At 39.1% G+C, this 12,839-nt stretch overlaps 2 protein-coding genes across 2 annotated transcripts; one reads left to right on the plus strand and one right to left on the minus strand.

The window, feature by feature from the left end:
* Positions 1 to 1,364: 1,364 nt before the first annotated feature.
* On the minus strand, positions 1,365 to 3,628 carry LOC126783403 (uncharacterized). Its single transcript, XM_050508866.1, has 3 exons — positions 2,925 to 3,628; positions 2,688 to 2,788; positions 1,365 to 2,169 (listed from the first exon to the last, which is right to left on the minus strand). The coding sequence occupies exons 1-3, from the start codon at positions 3,455 to 3,457 to the stop codon at positions 1,511 to 1,513; spliced, it is 1,293 nt and encodes a 430-aa protein (XP_050364823.1). The 5' UTR covers positions 3,458 to 3,628; the 3' UTR covers positions 1,365 to 1,510.
* A 5,430-nt stretch (positions 3,629 to 9,058) lies between these two features.
* LOC126783363 (uncharacterized) lies at positions 9,059 to 12,480 on the plus strand. The gene is made up of 13 exons (XM_050508821.1): positions 9,059 to 9,227; positions 9,316 to 9,443; positions 9,525 to 9,645; positions 9,840 to 9,921; positions 9,996 to 10,066; positions 10,155 to 10,196; positions 10,464 to 10,588; positions 10,862 to 10,955; positions 11,118 to 11,223; positions 11,297 to 11,475; positions 11,561 to 11,666; positions 11,845 to 11,931; positions 12,082 to 12,480. The coding sequence occupies exons 1-13, from the start codon at positions 9,103 to 9,105 to the stop codon at positions 12,169 to 12,171; spliced, it is 1,356 nt and encodes a 451-aa protein (XP_050364778.1). The 5' UTR covers positions 9,059 to 9,102; the 3' UTR covers positions 12,172 to 12,480.
* The last annotated feature ends 359 nt before the right edge of the window (positions 12,481 to 12,839 follow it).

The raw sequence follows: 12,839 nt of genomic DNA on the forward strand, positions 1-12,839 counted from the left end.
CCATAGCCTTATCTATGAGATGTATGTTGAGTCTTGAGAGGTATAGATCGACAGACAATCGATCTCAACCAATATTTGTGAATTCATAGATTAATGTTTTATCCTTTCAAAAAAAAAGATTAATGTTTTATTAGTTTGTTGGCTACGTGCGGTATGTCTTTCCTCTCCCTCTAGACAATTTTATGATGTATCATTATGTTAAATATGTTAATGTAGTAGTTGACGAGTAGAGCGACAACGATCGTTAGACGATCAATAATTTTGATATATCGACTGGTCAGTGCATTAAGCATGCTATAGGCTTTAGTCTGCTAATTAAACTAATTACCACAGCTTCCTATTAGATTCGCAGTGTGCTAACTCAGCATACGCAAGTCTAGTATGGCTTATTTACTAGTTAAAACAGTTTTACGTGCAATTAATATTTGCATTAGGAGACTTTGTTCTAAATAAGTAAATATATATGCTCCATCTATCCATAACAATACTATATGCTTTAAAATACATCATACATTATCTTAATATACATGAAATCAGCCTTTCTCCTCGATCAAAACCACCAGAAACGATGACAAATAGTGCAAGCATGTGCATGCTATAATATACAGAATCAACTTCTAGTGAATCAGTGATCGAAGGCGAAGAAGTTTAATTTGGTCAAAGTCGAACATGCGTGGTAATCTCTCCCTTCCTTTTCACTTTCTTATTCTCCAACTGATGATGCAATCACAGTAATTAAAGCCAAGATTAACTCGACCAGGTACCATTTTATCATGTGTGTTTCTTCTTCTATTCTGCTGAAAGTTATTCCCGGGTGAATAAAAGGGAAAGAAAAGCATTAAAGCACGATCGGAAAAAAAACTCATAATGCATTATTATGGAGTTGTGCTTGCGTATGCTCGAGTCTGACCTCTCATGCATATATATGATTCATATGGGGATCGATATGAAGCCCACAACCTGCAACCACAAAATAAAGCTAGAGGATTAGGTGTGTGCAATTTAGACAGAGAAAGTTACGATTGAAGATGACAGAACATGAATGCCTACGTTTTCCTTGTTATCCTGCAACTTAACTACTCCCACTTTAAGTTTTGCCGTATTTGCTTTGTCTACTATTAGAGTACAGTAGTACTCTCTACCTATTCCTGGATATAGTAGATACCTCATCGATCTGCATCCTAGCTCACATGAATAGTTCTTCAATGTTTTCAGTGCTCATATATAACTAGAATAGAACAAGAAGATATGATACAGATTAACAATTTCAAACACTTGCATGCAGTTGAGCAGTTGAGGTAGATAAACCAAATAAACTAGTTAGCTAGCTAGACAGCAAAAATGTATATACAACAAGTCACCGACACAATGAAATTAATTTAGATTAATTATGCTACTGGCACTTAAACAATGAAATACAATATAGGATTTTTCATTTTTTGGTGGGATGGAAAATCCTATCTTGTATTGAAATGAATACATGGTAATTTAGCAGCTGGGAACGAGCTAATTAAGAGTCTAGAGCTTTGTAAATGACTACGAAGCATGGGAGTATCGCCCTCGGATTAAACACAACCAGCTCCTCGAGATTTGAGTAAACTCCGGCATATCCGGCGACGGAATCGTACGTCCCACCAGCTGATGCCGTGGCTGCCTCCTCCTCCGCCGCCGCATCTTCCGCAATGCGCCTCACCCTGCCGGCAATGACGCGGCAAACCAGCATGGCCCTACGCCCGTCCGTACAACGCAAGGAGTCGTGGGCCCTACCGCTGCTGGCCGTGGTCCGCACTCCCTTGCTGCCAAGTAGTTCTCCTCCTCCGCCGCCGCCTTGGAAGCCGTGCCGGATGGTGGTGCAGACCCCGCAGCCCGGGACGGAGCCGCAGAGGTTTGTTGAGCCACGCGCTCCGAGCGTGCAGGAGATGCTGGTGCAGTGGAACCTCAGCAGCTCGTTGCCGTCGGCGGCGCACCGGGGATTCTTTCTTGTGCTGATTAGGGCGCGGTTTTTGACGGCGTCGCGGCAGTCCTCGAAGCGTTGGATTGTCCTCTGCGTGTTCTGGACCTTGAGTATCCGTTCGATTCTGCAAATGGGACTGTCCTTCTTCAGCCAGCTCGATTTAAATATTATCTCCACGATGTTTCTGCCGGAATCTTCCACGCTAAGTTCCGACACTGTAACATCAGATGTATCAGATACTATTTATTTTTCATCTGACGAATTCAAATTACCAAAAAAATCAAATTCAATGTGACTACCACACCAGAAATTAAATTTTCTGGGTGTCGGTGGTGACAGTATTAACGTCATGAGACTCCTAGGGTGGGTGGTAAAATAAATATACAATGAAGACAGTCCACCATACGATATCAGACTCATTTATTTGTGTTCCTGCATGGACAGCTGTGGTTTATACGCTTCAAATTTGGACTATATATAACACTATCCAGGATTTTTTAATTAAATTCTAAAGCGAAAACATGTATGATCTCACGTCCCGATCGGTATAATTGTTTTGTTTTTTCAACTTTTACTGGTGTTTTCCGACTTACTGTTGTATTTCAACTCTTACTATTGGCGCTGTAAACAATTTTATGAAAATTCAATAATTACATGGACTCGTGGACTACTATACGTACAGCAAGAAATAATTGATACAATTTAATGTGATTAAAAATTTGAAATTATGTACCAGCATGGCGAATCGATTGGTGAAGTTCCAGACTCTCCAATTTGGGGAAGATTTCTCCGCACTGAGGGCAAGAGCAGATAGTAGACCTTGGAACTGGGTACCTGAATAACATAAAAATGTGGTCAATTACCTCATTAACCATATTTTAGCTATATATATGAACGACCATGAATATTCATAGAAGAAATAATTGCAAGCTTATAATAGTTAGTTTGCGAGAAAGAATTAAAAATTTACCTGCCGGGGTCAACGATGTAATGGCACTCGTAACACCCGGATAGCTTCCGGAATTGCATCCCCCTAGACGAATTAGATGACGTATAACCAGCACCACCACCGCGGTTGGATCTGGAAGCTGACCCTGACTCTGACCGCGTCGCAACTTTCCGGCTCAGCAGCCCGGTTTCTTGACCAAGCGAGCTACTGTCCGGCGAGTTATCGGCTCTGTGAACTACCCGGCTGGTCGTATTTCCGTGAGCAACGTCTTTGAAGCTGCATATGGAACTGCAGGAGGACCCGAGCTTGGAGTAGCCGACGGCATTCTTAGAAGGGTCGTGAACTCTCGAACCCTCGATCTGTTTGCAGGTCAGGAGGTTCTTGAAGTGATCCCATGTAGAGCTGGATGGTGGCTTTTGTGGAGGTGGCTGCTGCTTTCTAGAGGAGTGCTGCCTCTGGTGGCTGCGTTTTGGTGGTGGTTGTGGTTGTGGTTGGACTTGTTTCTTCTTCTTCTTGGGCTCTGTGGCCTCTGGTTGGATAGTGAGAAGAGCCATAAAGAAAAGCAGATCAAAACAGAGGTAGGGGGTGTTGCAGAACAAGATGATTAGCAACTAGCTTGCTCAGCTCTCTTTTTTCATATGGAAAAGAGAGCTAGAAGAGAGTGATGGTGGGAGAGGGATTCGAGATGTGTAATAACTAATAAGGAAGGCAAAGCGGGAGGTCTATATGGAACTATGGTGGGTCTTTCCCACATTTCCTGCCTGAGAAATTAATAGTTATTTCTATCATTTCCTTCTTCTTTTTGTCAATACTTCTAGTTTATAGGTAGCACACCGATGCCTGGTATGTATTCTGAAATCCTACGGCTGTCGTTACAGTGTGACTGTGTGAGTAAAGTCAGAAATTTGATATCAATTATCAAATTGATTGCAAATGTATAGCACGCATCATTGCACCTGGACAACCCCTTCTAGTATAAAACTGACTTTTTGACCGGTCGATCATAAAATACGGGAATAATTATCTACTTGTTTCTTGAAATTATTGATTTAGTGTCATTTGCATGATATATATTTATTGAAGTAGACTTCTGTTAAAAAAATTGTTCTTAATGAAATGCCTGGTCGATATTTTTGCCCCACGAGAGAAGTGGATGAAGTAGGAGATCAAACATGCATGTTATGCAATCATGTAATGTGGGTACTGGTTAGATAGACGGCATGTCGTGGTTTTGCTGATCATGTTGTGCTATGCATGCTGTCTTAGATTGGAACTATCCTCTTGTGCCGTCGTTGCCTTTTGATTATTCTCTACGACTTCTTTTTGCAGTTAAGTTGAAAGTTTTGTTCGTTTGTTTTGGCAGGTCTTGTGGTAGAAGCCATTTGCAAAGGTGCAACTAACGGGACCTAGGGCTATATTTGGTATTATCTCGACTATAAGAGAATTTCTACAATGCGGATCCAAATTGGGAATAGGTTAAGTATGTAAGTTTCGTGTGAGCATCAATGCATCGAATCTGATGGTAGGACGGCTAGTTGTCAGTGAACAAACTAGTATTGTATGAAATATTGTTTTGGCCGGTTTAAATGGTCCATCGCGTTCAAGTTTTGTATAGGTGTGTGGTTATTTAGTTTACTAATTAACGATGAAAAATAGTATTGTTGATTAAGAATATCCAATAATTGATAATTAGTATAATAATTGAAAAATTATGATTAGATATCCAAAGGCGATCTCCATTGTTTTGTAGGGTGAGTGGAAACATATACCCTAAAGTAGTGGATATTTCCATTGTTACATGATCGAACTAAACATAATGATAATGTAACGGGGGTCCAGAATCTTAAAGGAAGGAAAAGGAAAAGTGCAATGGCCAAAGAGATCGACATCATATAAAACATGCAGAAAGAATAGAACTACTGCTAGTACTAATACAAGCCTTTACCACCTTCCAATGTTTCCCACTAGCTAGCTAGTTCGATGCGTCCATTTCATTACTACTAGTGCACGACCTGAACAAAGAAATGAGAGAGACCTATCCATCTATTCTGTCATATTGATCTCAAAGTCTCCTATACTTTTCCCACTAGGCCATGCCACTATCACAAAATAGACATATCCATCGTTTAAGTTGCGGACGTTCTGATTCCTACGAAATCAAGCCGCAACGGCGCGACGGACCAGCACAGTCACATTACCCACCTCCCGGTAATCTCATTTGTGCCGGTCGGAACTCGATCGGCGACCCACGGCGGCCGAAATATGCAAAAATGAAGTTTTTTGGCAGATTCCGGCAATTTCGCGATTTCGGCCGCCGTGGGTCGCCGATTGAGCTCCGACCGGCACATACGGGACCGCCGAGAGGTGGGAACTGTGGATGTCGTAGTCAGTTCTGCCGTTGCAGCATGTCATCGCCGGAATCGGCGAATCTGTACTTTACGCAATGTACGAACGTCCGCACCTACAAATTCTCATATATATATATATATATATAACCATTCACTATATAAAAAACAATAATACATATATGCACTAATCTATAACTAACCTATCTATAAGCTTGTATGTGTCGTATGCGCCTCATTCTATACTTAATTTGAGTATAAGTTATTTTAATTTGTCGAAGCAACAAGTTAAATATTAGTTACTATTTTTATAATTCAAATAAGTTACCATGCATATCTCATATGCTTCAACTAGTAAAAACAGACCATTGTGATTCATCACCAAAAGTATAAAAATTAGATTTCATAATAAGTCCAATTTAATCATAAATCACGAGGTCTTTAAGTCATTAACTAATTTGCGCATGAAAGAGTGCTAAGATGTTAGAGACAATCAGGCATGGTGAACCCAATAACGCAGTTGCTCTAGCTTCCCACGCGTGGCATGGATCAGTGTGTGTGTCATATTATTAATATATAAATCATAAATTAATACTTTTGAAATATAATTATACAGTATGCTTTGTAGAGTGAGAGTAGTTGGATATTTTTTTTTTGGGTCAAGAGAGTAGTTGGATTTGAGATTGAATTTGCCCAACTACTGCGTGCCTTGAGTATATTTATAGATTATAGGCAAACTTCGTTGTTCTTGTTCCCCATTGCTCTACATCTTGATCCGTCATGGTTCGATACCAAGAATTAAACAATTTAAACTTTCCAACCCCCCCCCCCCCCAACGAATTAACTACGAAATTAAGTACCTGTTAAAGAGTGAGGGTGCATGGACCAGTTTATATGTATGAGTGACTTAGGTTTAGAGTTCTCCCATAAAGGAAACTAATAAGCCTGTAATCATATTTTCCTAATGTATGTCATTTAGACTAATATGTCAGCCTATTATAATTGGATCTTTGTCTTATACATTGTGATATCAATGTTTAAGAAACTGGTATTTAAGTTGATTGATTTCTCATTGCTTAATCTGCTTGTATACGACAAGTTATTAAAATCTTGATTGAGTTAGATGATAATGTCCATTTTAATCTTACAACTTGGTTAGCTTCATCTTTCTAACCACCATTTATCGGTGTTGTGACCATACATTAGGAGTACATGAAACTGGTATTAAACATCGATCGACTTCATGTTTTGTCTTATTGGAAAATTTCTTTGGTTATAGATCGCCGATTTCCATCAATCATTTTCTGACACCATAATTGTTCACCATCGTTCACTATCATTATTAATTACACTTCATTTACAAATTAATCTCAACTTCTATACGAGATAAGGCATGTGCCTCATATTCTCGGGTTTACACTAGCCTGATCTAGTTCTTCATTCTTGACCTAGGTCTCATATGCTTCATGTCAACTGCTTCCATTTTGCTGTCCTCCCACTTATGAGGCCTGTCCATGTGACCTGCCTCTTATTTTTTCTCCTATTTCCTTGAATAATTGAAGATATACTAGTTTAATTACGGTACAGTTACCAGTTAAAAAGAAAGAAAAAAAGCTTCTCATAAAAAAATTCATTTTAACACATGAAATAAGAAAATAGTCATCTAAATTTTTAAAATTATAAAATAATCATCTAATCATATTTCTTAAACCATTACCCCTATTTTTCTTAAAAATTACGTCTTGTGCCACTCAAATTTTCTACGTCTCTCTCTTTCGCCATCGACGACTCCGCCTCCAAAACATAACTCCATCTCCGCCGGCCCCCTTGCCATCCAAGCTTCGCCGTCTCCGAATCAACACTCACCACAATCACATACTCCAATCAGTAACCATCTGGCGTCGCCGATCAAAAGACTCAACCGAGTTGATCGACGCCAACACAAAAATCTAGAAGCTCGGCCACATATCTCCGACTTAAGGAGCAAGCCTGGTACGACTTCAATTGCTCCCAGATCTTTTTCACCAATCCCGACTGCAAGCTCTCGTCAACTTGTCGCTCGACCGCTCCGGCGTCGGCGACACCAATCATCTTCCTCCTGCTTTCTGTTGCACCTCTACCAAATCCATACCTTATGGAAACCTCAACGTTGTTGACCCGTCGATTCTTCGAGATCGAGGCAAAGTTGGAGATGAACTCGGCGATGACAATAGTATCGGCAGCGTTGATCACGACGGTTTCACTAGGTCGAGCGGGTACATGTGTTTCTTAAACAAAGAAGGCTTGTTAGAGTAGCGAGGTTCTAGCTATCTAGAGGTGGCGACATTGAGGAGAGTGCGACCTTGGTTGTGCTGCTGCTACTACTGATACAGATCTCGGTGGAAACAAAAATACCAAAGTTCATAGAATATGCACCAATAGGTGCCCATTGGAAATATGTATATATTTAACCAACAAGCTGCTCGATTTAGTACTCGTCGGACTCAACTCCAAGGTTATTTCGTCGTTGGGTCACAATGAAAGTCACAACATAATTCACACCATAAGTCATAGTGTGTGACTGATATTGTAACTAGTAGTATGACTATCAATTTTTCCGTCACACTACTCGTCACATTACTTGTGACATTACTCATCACATAATAAATTAGTGTGACTATCAGTTTACCCATCACACTACATGTCACATAACAATGTTTGTGTGACTGGTGGTGTGACTAGTAGTATGACTAGTAGTGTAGCTAATGAATATTTGTATGACTAGTGGTGTGGTGTTGTTATTCTTCTTCTTCTTCTCACAACATAATCACATAAATGAGTGTGATATGTAATGTGATAGGTAGTGTGACAATTAGTATGACAGGTAGTGTGACGCTAAACCTTAAACCATAAACCTTGACTAAAAACACTAAACCCTCTAGGGTTTAGGGTTTAGAGTCTAGGGACCCTAAACCATAAACGCTAAACATTGTTCTACTCTGCTTCATTGTGATAGGTAGCGTGACATCAGTTATAGCTGCTTGTGTAAAAGATAGTGTGATAAGTATTATGACAGTTAGTGTGACAAGTATTGTGATAGGTAGTGTAATAGGGAATGTGACAGGTTGTGTGACATCCCGAAATAAATGTATAAATAAGTGAAATTATATTAAATTTCAAATGATATTGATACAAGTATGCTTATAATGAATGAAATAACTAGAATTAGAGAGCATTGAGCTCTGGTTTCACTGAAATATTTTGGAGTACCACCATGGACGGCGGCAACCCCTTACGAGGGTTGCTGCGCCTTGTACAGTGGTCGGTTCGGAGTAGGTATGGTATCAAATGAAATAGAAAAAAACTACGCTCAAATTCATCGCCAGACGACAAAGTTATGGCCGAAGTTAGAATAATAAAATGAGAGTAAAAAATGACAAAATAGTCCGGAAAAAATTAATTGTTTTCTAAATTTGTTTAAACCTCGTTAACTATTTTATAATTTCAGTTAAAATGAGATGATTTTTTTATAATTAGAAAATAAGTGGTGATATTTTTTTAATTTATAATGTGAAATTGTACTATTTTATAATTTCTCAAAAAATAATTACAGTACAGTTACTTCATAGATCATATGTTTTGGGCTGAATCAAAACAACGTACTAGAGAAAGTGTGGACATAGAATTGGGCCCAAAATAAATTCGGGTCGATCCTTGGCTTATGCGCGGGTAATTTTAACCCGCCTTGGGGTCAATTAAACCCTAATCTCAGTGGGAGTTGGGGTTTTTGGGCTCTTTATTTACAGCTCCTGTTCAAATCTTCAATTACTTCGTCCTCGTATATCTGAGCGCGCTCGAATCCTAATAAATCGGAGATGTCTGAAACTTTGGTGCACGGCGACGGTGTTGAAAACCCGAGATTGACATGGGACGGTTGCAGCGTCCTGCTCGACATCAACGACGGCGACCGCTTGGTTTTCTCGCGGCTATCCGCCGGAGCGTGAGTTCCAACTTCTATTTCACTGTTTTTGACTTGTATATGTTTAGTGTATAATGCAGGGCTTAATGTAGTTATTTGGATTACGCAGCAAATTGAAAATTGGGAATAAAAACTGTTCCCTGCAGCCATTGATTGGCTGCCCCTTCGGTTCGTTTTTTCGAGTCGAAAACGGCGCTGATGGGCCTTATTTGTCCAGATACACTCCCTCCAATGAAGGTTTGATTTACTCTACTTTGTGTTATTGAATTTTTAGTGGCATTGTGTTTATTGTTGATTGTGAAATTTTAAATTGATCAGGGAATAGTGTTAAAGAACAAGGAGATTGCCAATCGAAAGACGAGTTGAGAGACAATCGAGCATTGGTTGATAACAATAAAGCGCAAAGCCTAACGGGGGACGCCATCGATGAGATGAGACGGTGAGGAGATTTAATTATGTATTGATCCATCACATTTGAACCATAACTGTGGCTTATCTTGTTAATGAACTTTTAGCATTGGAGTAAATATGACAGCATCTGTTGTGTGGTCGTGGTGTTTGAATACCTATGTTCATGTTTTGCTAGTTGTGGGAGAGTAATGCTTATGAGTGCGATCTTATTTGTTGATGCAGACAAGGCGCAACTGGTGATGAAATAGTTGAAGCACTCATTGCCAACAGTGCGACATTTGAGAAGAAGACAGTGTTCTCACAGGTAATTGAGAGTGTGTGAATACCACATTGGATATATTTGAACTGAGCTAATTTCTTGTTTGTTTCTATCTGCAGGAGAAATATAGGCTTAAGAAGCAAAAAAAGTATGCTCCAATTGTACTACTTAGGAGGCCTTTTACTAGAAGGTAATGATAGATTTGAATCATGAGCCATAGCTTGAATTTAATGACTTGACAGAACTATCCGATATCTTTCTCGTTGTTTTTTTCTCAGTATATGTGAGGCGTACTTGAAGAAATATCCAGTTAGAATTGGGTAATTACCTCTTACTTATGGTTTTCGATGCTTTTTATGCCAACTATTTCATTATTTTTGGAATGCAAGAGAGGATGGTGATAACTATGTATCACTGTTAATAATTAGTCAAATGATTCTTTACTCTAGATGCGCTCTGTACATTAGTCATATAGTATTTTAATCTTATATCACTGTTAATAATTAGTCAAATGATTCTTTACTCTAGATGTGCTCTGTACATTATTCATTTAGTATTTTAATCTTAAATGTTTCCTTCTGATTCAGATTCTTGCGGATGGATACATTATGTCTGCTGCTTTCCATGGCTAATGTTTCTGCTAATTCCGATGTCCTTGTAGTCGACATGGTTGGAGGGCTTCTTACTGGTGGTGTGGCAGAGCGTTTAGGAGGTCTGCTATACAATCCCTTTGCTTATGTGCCTTTGAGTTGATTAATTGAAGTGAAAATGGGGTGTTGGAAGTAGTGTTACTCGAGCATAATCTGTAAAACCTACATTAAACAAGTTTTTGGTGTGGCAAGATTTTGTATATGATGTGTCTGTTTGTGTCTTTTTTTTCTTTTTCAGTTGATTAGTATCAGAGCTTAGTGAGAATGCAAATTTCTTATAGTGTAGTTTGTAGGTTTAACAATTCTTATGTTAACTTATATTTTACCTTTCACAGGTACAGGTTATGTCTGCAATACATATCTTGGGGGCTCACCTTATCCTATGGATATAGCAAGGATATATAACTTTGGAGAAGAAATTTGCAAGAGGTAGATCTGCCTTCTAGTCACACCATAATAGGAAATGCTTCTACTTCTCATTGTGAAAACAACTGATTTCTTCAATTAATCTGCTAAAACATCATTGACCCATGTGCACTGTGGTTTATATTAAAGTTATGGGCATAATCATATAAGGTATGCTTTTTCCAGGATTGTAAGGTCTCCTTTCACTGATCTTTTTTCCTCCACCCAAACTGAAAATCCAAAACTCTCAAGTGAAAATGGGGACTCTTGTAGCATGGAAATTGAATCACATGTAAGCAGTATTTGATTTTTTTGTTGTTTTTTTTTTGGAGTTTCTTCGTTATGTCTGATACTGACTTTTCCAGGAACAAGTATCTTCAATGGTTGGCAAGGAAGAAGTTTCTCTTGCCCCTGATAAAATTAAATCAGAACTTATTTCTGACACTACCAGTTTTGTAGAAAGAAAACTGAGCAAGTCTGCTAAACTAGGAGAAAAGGCACCACATGAAATCATCAGCTTGTGGAAAGAGAATGGCTTCTCTAGGTAACTAATGTGTTGCGTACTCAGTTTACCATTGAAAAGTTGAATTTGGTTGATACTTGATAGTTAGTCCATATTTTTTATGCAGTTTAATTATAGCAGCACCAGAGCTGGATACGTGGGGTTTAGTTAAAGAGATATTGCCACTCCTGACAAATTCTGCTCCTTTTGCCATTTATCACCAGTATCTTCAGGTAACTATAACTAAATAATGACTTCTATAGACACACACACACACACAGCTTTACTGACTGTCTGAGCAGGCGTTCTGAATGTTGTACACTATACAACATGTTAGATATATGGTTGCTTGGCTAGGTTTCACTGATTGATAGAATATTAAGTTAAAACTGGTGTACTGTTAAAATGTAGCCGCTCGCAACATGCATGCACAATCTACAAGTGGAAAAAATGGCAGTTGGCTTGCAAATTTCCGAACCTTGGTTACGTGAATATCAGGTTTGTTTAGCCGCTGTTTATTTTTATTTTTATTATAAATACTTGATGGATCTGACCTCCAATTCGTGGCAGTCTGAACTCTGATTACCCACTCTTTTAGAATTATAAAAAGACTGACTCTGATTTTCTTTCAAATGACAATATATGCAGGTACTTCCATCAAGAACTCATCCATGTATGCAGATGAATGGATTTGGTGGGTACATTCTCAGCGGAACCAAGATATGTACCAACAACTGATTGATTCTTTACAAGAAAGCAGACAAGAGAATGGAAGTATTACGCCAATGAGCAAAGTAGAAAGAAGCCCTTGACACCATTAGCCGCGCCACTCACAAATCCACCAGCTTCCATTTGTACACTAGTATTCCATTTCCATTTCATACTGTAAACCTGCAAGTGCTGCAATTCTTTTTCCCCTGCAGGGTTTGCGTACTGGTGTCTGGTCTATATGTATTTCTTATAAGCAGTCCCTTTGGCCTAAAACAAGTAATAACTGTGATTGTGAACTTAGTTATATTTTGCCCTGTAAGAACATTACCGGCCTCTATGTTTTACTAATGAGAGGACCCGAGTTTTTCAAATCTGAAGCGTAAGATATGCTCCTTCCTCTCTGAGGTCTCAACAAAAGGATTCATAACATTGGGCCCCAATGAAACAAAACTATATAAAGCCCGAGCCCAAGGAGAAAACGACGGCCCAGCCCAGTAAGGAGACAACACGGAGATTCGAACCGACCGCCCTACACTTTCCCGCTGCTACGTCACCTCCGCCTATCACTCTCGATTTTGATACGATTCTCACTCCCTCTTTCTTTTCTTTATTTTTTTTAATTTCCTCGGAATCCCCATAATAACAGTAAAGCACGCAGAAAATTCAGTAATTAATTACCCAAACAATTTTTCCCT

The sequence above is a fragment of the Argentina anserina genome, chromosome 2 (assembly GCF_933775445.1).
Source record: "Argentina anserina chromosome 2, drPotAnse1.1, whole genome shotgun sequence".
Classification (NCBI taxonomy): Eukaryota; Viridiplantae; Streptophyta; class Magnoliopsida; order Rosales; family Rosaceae; genus Argentina; species Argentina anserina.